The 8977-nt window shown below is 35.9% G+C and overlaps 1 protein-coding gene across 2 annotated transcripts; it reads left to right on the top strand.

Annotated features, from left to right (window-relative positions):
- The first annotated feature begins 2596 nt into the window (after window positions 1-2596).
- Window positions 2597-8715, top strand: LOC105117164 (uncharacterized protein At1g51745-like). Of its 2 annotated transcripts, none has more exons than XM_011014732.1 (4): window positions 2597-3396; window positions 5726-6774; window positions 7050-8277; window positions 8312-8715. In XM_011014732.1, exons 1-3 carry the CDS (start codon window positions 3182-3184, stop codon window positions 8120-8122), a joined length of 2337 nt encoding a protein of 778 aa, XP_011013034.1. In that variant the 5' UTR covers window positions 2597-3181; the 3' UTR covers window positions 8123-8277; window positions 8312-8715. The 2 variants fall into 2 exon arrangements, with proteins under 2 accessions (XP_011013034.1, XP_011013035.1); XM_011014733.1 differs by having other exon boundaries at window positions 3229-3396; window positions 5704-6774.
- The last annotated feature ends 262 nt before the right edge of the window (window positions 8716-8977 follow it).

Here is an 8977-nt window from a genome sequence, read left to right as displayed (position 1 = left end):
ATGAAAACAAAGCATAAAAAATACAAAGAGAGAAAGGAAGAGCATGATCTTGATCTGGAAATCAAGATGCCTAAATGCATGGCAAATGCCTCCTTTTATAGGCCAAAAATGGGAACTATTGATTTGATGACTAATTGATAAGTGGGTGACCAACTTTTGACTTGGTGACAATCCTTATCTTCTCTTGTCTGCCCAAAACGTCATTGATAACGTCAAAATTGGAGCCAGTTGTAAACATGAAAGTTGTAGGCAATTGTCTCAGCTTTCTTGTGTAAAAACTTCAGCTCATTTGGACTTCTAGAACTCTAGATATGGCCAAAATACCGAACAGTGCTCGGGCTGGAAGACAGATTCGGGCTTCTTTGTTGTTGCTACAATTTGGACTTGATAATGGCCTTTTTAGATCTTGGGCTCCATATGAAAGTTGTAGGCCTATGTCTTACCTTTCCATCCATATAAATTGGACCTAAATCTGAGATATATAGCTCTAGATATGACCCAATTACCGAACAGTGTTCCGGTTTGGATTGCACCGACATCTCTTTTCTAAGTTTGGCCATCTCTTTATCCTTGCAATTTAAGTTCTTCAAGTCATCAATCAATCCTTTCATTTATGTGATAGGCCTGCATTAAAAATAGATATTTACCATAAATTATAGGTATCTTATATTATTAGATACATTATTATAAAACATATTTTAGTTAAGGAGTTATTGATATTTCAAGTGCAAAATGATGATATAAAACCATGATAAAAATGCACTTTTAAGTACTAATCAATGCGTCTCATTTCCTTTTCTTTACTTAGTTAATTTATATCTTATTTATGTTCTTATTTTGTTTATTTATGTTTCTCTGTTTTATTATGTTTAACTAAGTTTATTATGTCAAGGTGAAAATGTTACACTAATAGTGTAAAAATAAGTATAGTGTAAACTCAATATATACTTTAATGTTTGATACTAACATGTTTTGTATTTATTATCTTGTTCATTTTTAATACTTTTCTTGTTAAATATTTAATCTAGATTTATGTTGTATAACACTTGATATAACAAATAATTGACACTTTCATAGTCCACCCGTATAGTATAATCTACACCTATGCTATGAAAGGAACTGATTTATTGTTAACATAAGTTATAATCACGAATAATTGTATGGTGCACCAACAAAGTGTTGGTTTAACGATTAAGGTACCATTATATTCCTGCAAAGATAAGAATATAAGTTTGATTTCTAGGAAGTGTAATTGTTAGGAGAGACAGCCATGTGCCCCGAACGAGATTATTCTCACCTTTTAAAAGAGTGAGAGAATACCCAAATAAGAACAAAAAAAAAAAAATTAGATAGAATGGAGCCTTTAGCCTGGGATCTCATTTTCAAGTTTTATTGTTTATTTTATTTTATTTCTTAAGAAACAAAGTATTTACATTTGATTGGTTATATATATGAACCATAGTTATCAAACTCGGCCTGGGGTTGACTCGGCTAAGGAGCCGGGTCCTATAATTCATGGATCAACTTGAAAAATTTTAATAAAATATTTAAAGTTTTAATATTTTATATCAAAAAATTAAGAAAAAATCCATATGAATATACATGTTGTAAATAAAAAAGTTTAAAAGAATATTTAAAAAAATTATTCCATATTGAAAAATGTCATGTTATGCTTTTAAGTTAAAGTATTTAAACTAATTTTTTTTTTAATTTCACATTGAAGAAACATAACTTTTTTCTTATGAACATAGAGTATATATATGAAAGGGCTTCAAATCCGATATTAAAAAAATAATTTTTTTCTTGAGAACATAGAGTATATATACTAGAGAGTTTTAAATATATCACATTAAAAAAACGTAACTTTTTTTTTTGTGAACATATAGCATATATACTAAAAGGTTTTAAATTTCATATTGAAAAAATAAAGCACTTTATTATATTTATATAATGAACTTTAAAAAGTGTTAATAACTAACTAAAAAATATATATATAAAAAAGAGTATAGGAGAAAAACCACATTTAAAAAAAAACGTTGGGTCCTACCTGGGTCATTGGTTGACCTGTTGGGTCGATTGGGTTTGATCATGCCATTGCACCAATTGATTTTTTTAGCAAACTGGGACAGGTTCAGCCACCAGGTCAATCGGATCCTGGATCAACCTGTCGGGTCGGTTTGGGTTTAATAATTATAATATAAACAACAAAAATGGATATGAAATATATGGTAAATTCATGTGCATTCATTTTATTTACCAAAAAAAAAAAAATTACCCCATCCAAAGAATGACCATGTTAAAATCTCACAAATCTATTCACTAGGTTAAATTAATATATTAACATGTTTTTTTACATTTATTAACCTAAATAATTTTTAATGTATTTAATTAAATGATGTATAAAATTTTTAATTTTTAATTAATTTTTTAATAAAACATATTTAAAAAATTCATATATTTATTTATTTTATTAAAAAAAATTATCGATGGAATCCAAATCTATGGTAATAGTAAACACTCGAGTGTCTTATTCTCGTAACTTTCTTTCGTCTCCCACTCTTTTCAAATGAAAAACACACACATACGCACGCACACACACAAATGCGCGCTTCTCTCCTGTTTCTATCAGCAAAAAAATATACAAAAGGTACCTCTTTTTTAATCCAAACAGCAACGCTTCTTCTCTCTCACCTTCTCTTACTCGTCACACACACTGCAAAAGGAAAAACAAAAACTTATTAGATATGTTTCAGACAAAATCTAAGCGATAATTATTATAATAAAAAAGCTAAATTACAATCAAGAAGAGAAAACCTTAAAACACTGTCTGGTATTTGAACAACAGCAATAGCGACAGCAACGGCAAACACCAAAACCGAAAGCGCTTCCAGATCTCGTTCTCCAGATCTCTTTCTGTCATAAAACCCTTAATCCAAGGTCTTTTTGGGGTTTTGTCTTCCTGGGTATTCTTTCTTTTTGCTGAAATTTTTTTGGCTGTTTGTTTCTTTTGGGCTACGGGTTTTAAAGGGTTTATAAGCATTTCTCCATGAAACCGACCTTTGTAGCTGGTTCTGGCACCTGGGTTCGCTTCAAAATACTGGCTTTTGATTGATTTACTATACTTTTGTCTTTGATTTTTTTTCCTTTTTGGGTCTGGAAAGACTGAGTTGGGGTTTCTGAAATGGGTAGTAGCTCTGGTGACCCCAACTGTAATATCAACAACATCAACACCAAAGCCATTGATGCATCTGTGGGTGCTTTAGTTTGGGTCCGCCGGAGAAACGGCTCATGGTGGCCGGGTCGGATTGTGGGTCTCGATGAGATTTCTGAGGGTAGTTTGGTCTCGCCAAGATCAGGCACTCCTGTTAAACTTCTTGGCCGCGAGGATGCCAGTGTGTAAGTGCCCATTAACATCTCTTGATGTACTATCTTTTCTAATTGCCGGTGGTTCGTGAGGGTCCGGGAGACTTATGTGCATTGATCTGTTGCAGTTTTGCTAATGCTACCTGGCATATGAGATAGATAATTGATACATTACAGTTTCTTGAGTTTATACTTTACAGTTCATTTTCCTGGTTTTGATTCTTCTGTGGATTGTTATTGCGATTTTTCTGGGTGGTTTTAGTTTTATGGTATAAACTGGATTTCGGGGTTGGTTTCATGTTTGAATATATGCCCAAATGGGTTTTTTTTTCCCTTCTTCTTCAAGATTCGTGTGCATGTCTGGTGTTGTTTCTTAATAAATTTTTCTCTGTTCTGAAATGGTTCTTTTCTAGTCTGTTCTCTATCATAAGGTTCATGTTAATTGGTGTCGGGTATTTATATGAAACCTCTGGTGGCTGGTAGCTTGGCATGATTGGGAACAACTTATGAAAAATTGAAAAGTATAAGCTCTTTATTCAGGGTATATAAGAATGAGAGTGTGTTAATTCATTTCATAAGCGTGCATCTGCATAGCTGCCACCAAAACTGTCACCTCCTCATTGCTGTTTATCTGATCTGATATTAGTTTAAGATGTGCCTGATTATGCTATAGTTTGATTCCTTCATCTTCCTGTTTTTGCAGCTGCTAAATCCTATCCATCTTTCTTAATAATATGGTTTTCTACTTCTAACATCTCTACACTGCTTTCATCATTGGCTGTGGTGCCACCACTCAGCTGTTGATCCAGTACTTTTCTTGAAATACTACCACACTAAAATTCATGCATCTGCAAATTGTGAGGCGTGCATATGTTTTTCTGTGCTGTTATGCCAGAACAATATTTCTTTTGTATTTTTTGAGATCTATATATAGATCTATCTTTCTGGAACACTGTTGTGCTATTTTTGTGCATTGTCCTGTGGTTCCTTGCAAACTTTTCTGAACTGAGGTTTTGTCCGTCTCCATAGCTTGTTGCTGCCACGGTTTAATTTTAGGGATGACAGCTCAAGTGTTTTTTGCCCATCTTGATTGGTCTTTTCTTTACAGTTAGTGTGTGTTTTGAAAAGGCAAGACTGAGTTCTGTGTTTTCAGGTTGGAGCAAGTTTTGTATCCAAAAAGTAGGGACATAAACCCCCCCTCCTAAACCATACAGAAATTTCCTGTAGCATAAAAGCATGGAAACATTATTGTTTCGAGTTCATTCAAATTCTCTATTGGAAACAAAATGTTTTCAACCTTACGTGCATGTGGTGCATTCTAATAAACAAAATTTGCTAGTTAATGACTCCATTTCCAGGAACAAGAAGTATTAGAAGAAATTTAAGTGAAAAAGATCGCTTGTGCCTTTTTATTATCTAACTTCCCTGTCTTTTCCTTTGTTAGATTTGATATTCTATAGAGTCTGCATTGTCAAAATCTTTTCTTATCAGTTCATCCAAGGACCGTGTGTTTGTCACTCAATTACTTTTTTTTCTCAGTCACTTTTTAGCTTAATAGATTTATGGTTTCTATTTCTATTGTTTCTTGTGATACATATCTAGTGAAGCAAGAGAGGCTTAGGTTTGATAAGAAGAGTGTTATATGATATTGTTATCAGAGGCACATATATGTTGGGATTCAAAACTCCACGTGTTTCTTACGTGGTAGACTGGCATCTTTTACATATTATTGTACCTTCTTATTGTTTTGTGTGTCATTTGTGTGGGAGTTAGGTATCATTAGATGGATCACTTCAGAAAATAATCTGTCAATTCTAGTTGAAGTAAAGAGTAAGTAGTGCTTGGATGATCATGCAGGAGGACATTCTGAGGATTGATCTGTAATACCTAACTACACTATTTTAGTTGTTTATGATGTGGATTGCTGAAGCTTGAGGCTGATGAGATTTCTGTTCTTATGCAAGTAAAAATGTTGGCTCGAAAGTTTTATTGTTCTCTTGCATTTTGATACCTGTTATATGAGGTAGTAATGGAAGTTGGCTGAGTTTCTGCAGTTTTTGAACTGAGTTTAGTTTCTTGAGATGCTTAAACAGTCATATAAATATGTGCCTATGAAGGTTGTCCATTGTGTCTGTTATACGCTGCATGTTTGTCATGACTGATGTTGGTATAAAAAGTACTAAGTTGGAACAGTGCTTGTGCATAACAGTTTTTGTGTTATTGATTTTATTTTATTTTGCAGCTGATGTGAAAAGTTTTGTTCTCTTGAGAATTTGAATTCTTAAGTAACATTCAAATATAAAATTTTCTCTTCACATATGGTTGATTTTTGTGTAACAGATGCTTTATTTTGTTGGTTTAGGGATTGGTATAATCTTGAAAAATCAAAGAGGGTGAAGGCATTTCGATGTGGGGAATATGATGAATGCATTGAAAAGGCAAAGACTTCTGCTGCAAATGGTAATAAGAGAGCTGTGAAATATGCTCGGAGAGAAGATGCCATTCTCCACGCCTTAGAGATTGAGAATGCTCGCCTAGGCAAGGATCAACTGGACTTCTTCTCTAGAAGTGATAATTTGGGTGAAGAGCATGGTAGTTCAGCTAAAGAATCAAGCATGTCTTTTTCTGGAAAAGAAGATGGTGATATGACTGATGGGGATAGTTATTCTGAAGACAATTCAGACATGGATGCAGATTCAGATTCTGGTTTGGATACTGATTCAGGCTTGGGTTCAGATTTAGCACCAGAATTATCAGAGTCTGGTACATCCTCAGAGGAGCCAAATTATAATGGTGCTTGTAAGATGCAGTCTTTGCCAGGAAAGAGGAGAAGAACCCCAAATGATTCTGAGGATGATGGAACAGAAGGAATTAAGCGTATGAGAGGACTCGAGGATCTTGGAATTGGTGTAGGAGATTCAAGCACTGGGAATTGTATGCATAATATCTGTCCTGTAAATGGTAGCAAAGGTTATAACTTGCTAATGAAAAGAAAAAGGTCTCAAGTAGCAAATGTTAATGAGCTCTTGAAAAGAAAAAATCGTCACCGACCATTGACAAAAGTTTTAGAGAGTACGGCCATGGTGTGTGTTCCAGTTATTTGTGACCATCTTTCCAGTCCAAGTAGCTTGCCTCTTCCGGGATTATCTGATGATAAGATTTCTGGAATAGAATCAAATGGGTCTAGAAAAGACTGTTCTGTTGCAACCAATAATAACTCAGACAGTTATGGAGTTTCTTGTGAGAATGGTAGCTCATCTAAGTCTTCTGATCATGCTTATGATGCTGCTCTCATTAATCACAAGTTGAAGAAGGAAAAAGATATTTCCAGCATATCCAGGCCAGCTGAGAACATTTCTGTGGACAGGTTATTTGATGTGCCATTTGTTGGGGAGGAAAAACACTCTACAGGTAGTTGATTAGGACATTCAAAACTTCAGAGCATGTACCCTTCTCTGTTCATCTTGTATTTCCTTCTGTGCATATGTTGTCTGATGTCTTTAGTAGCATAACTGAAAACATTGGGACATAACTGGTTTGGAGTCCTATTTGTCTAATGTTTGTATATATTATATTCATGTCTGTTTTGAGCAGACTGTTGTATTTCTTTGTTTAAAAGACTTAGGATAGCCCAACCATTGTAGAGGAATTTTTAACTTGTTGTGATTTTTCTTTTTGATCTCCAGGTTTTTCTCCAATGCTTGTGTCCTGTTCACCTGGAAAGCATCAGATTGGTGGATTGGGGAAGCAATTTGGTCAAAGCAGTCAAGCAGAAGCTTTATTGTTGAAAAATGAAGCATGCAATGAATCTGGTTCTACTAGTCTGGCAGCTGCTTGTGTTTATAATGATTTCAGCCAGAGGATAGAGAAAGGTGCTTCAAAGTGGCAGTTAAAAGGAAAGAGGAATTCAAGACACACAAGTAAAAATAGAAAGCAAGACTCAAGAAAAGATGACATGGGTGATGAACCCAATGCTCACATGGCAGGTATGGAGCACTTGGATGGATTCCGTCAGGGTCCTGATCAGAAAGTTGATTGTGGTGGAGGTAAATCCGAACCATTTTCTGAATACCGTGTGGATGCTGTTCGGGACCGGAGCAAGTCTTCTTCTCAGGGGGAAGGTATGAGGGCAGCAATGGTGGAGTTGTCTGTGCCTCAAAGGTCACTTCCGTACCGTCAATCACGCTTCATGGTTAATTCCAGATATCAGACATCAGATTTTCCTGGAAGAAATCTCTCCTCGGGTTCAAAACTCTTTAATGTTGAGATCAAGGTTCAACGCAACTACCGGCAGCAGCATGTTCCGTTGGTTTCTCTAATGAGTAAATTGAATGGTAAAGCCATTGTTGGTCACCCTTTAACAATTGAGAATCTAGATGATGGCTATTCCGATCTTATGCTTGGTAGTAATGAAAGGGATACAACTCATTTTACTGGAGGGGAAACTCCCAAGCTGGGTCATGCGGCTATGCGAAATATAGAGGCTGGTAGGACACCTGCCAGGCGAATGACAGTGAAACCAAGATCTTCACCAAGTAAATCACACAAATTAAGGAAATGTGGGTTGCTTTCTAAAAAGATTCGGAAACTGTCTTCTTTGACAGGAAAAAGAGTAGAAGATAGCAAACTGGTGGTGGAGAAGCCTGGGGGTCCTGTTATAGCTTGTATCCCCCTCAAACTAGTGTTCAGTAGGATAAATGAGGCAGTGAATGGTTCAGCAAGGCAAACACACCGTGCCTTACCATCAAGCAACTCGTGAATCGTGTTCTCTGGAAAGGTTGGAGAATTTTGGATTAAAATGATAAATTAGTTTTGTGGCGCGCGTAGTCACGGGAGCCAGTTTTAGTTGGGGCACCTAGTTTTCTGCATATCCAAATGATGTCTGATCTGTGGCGTGCGCGCTCCATCCTGAAGGTGGAAACTCTCGGTTACAATTCCCATCCTGAAGGTGGAAACTCTCGGTTACAATTCCATGAGCTTTTTCACCGTTGTAGAGATGGACAGATAGGATTAAGAACAATGGAGGCTGTCTAGCTGTGTACATATGTAACGGTAGTTGAAGTGTAAATTAAAGACGGCGACCTTTGGTGGTATAAGGTACTTGTGGCCTGATGCTAGGTTTTGAATTTATGAATTGAGGTTGGTTTAGAGGGCAAATAACTCGAGTTTTTTCAGCAACTGGTCTGTGACATGAGATAACAATTTTGAGGGTAAATTACACTCCTCTGCATCTACGCCTTGTGTTGTACTTGTGGCCTGATGTTAGGTTAAATTTATGAATTGAGATTGGTTTAGGGGGCCAAGAACTTGCAAATTTTTTACAAATTACATTTTACATCTTTAATTGTTTCCCCCCTTGTGCAAGTTTTCTTTAGTTATTTCTTCAGACTCTTTCTCCCTTCCGTTCCATCTCTTCTTTGTTCTAATCAGAAGCTATTTCTCTCCAAAACCCTAGCTGTTAATCACGCCACTGCCCACAGATAGCAGCTAGCCACTACAACAATCCACACCAAAGACCAATCACGACAACTTCTTCACATCCGGCCACCATGCCGCTTGACAAAACTATAACAATCAGGGGATTCCAAACGAGAATTCATAGTAGACTCATGCA

Source organism: Populus euphratica, unplaced genomic scaffold (assembly GCF_000495115.2).
Source record: "Populus euphratica unplaced genomic scaffold, PopEup_1.0 scaffold1202.1, whole genome shotgun sequence".
Taxonomy (NCBI): Eukaryota; Viridiplantae; Streptophyta; class Magnoliopsida; order Malpighiales; family Salicaceae; genus Populus; species Populus euphratica.
The sequence above is the reverse complement of the archived record's forward strand: the minus strand, read 5'-3'. Positions and strand labels throughout refer to the sequence as shown.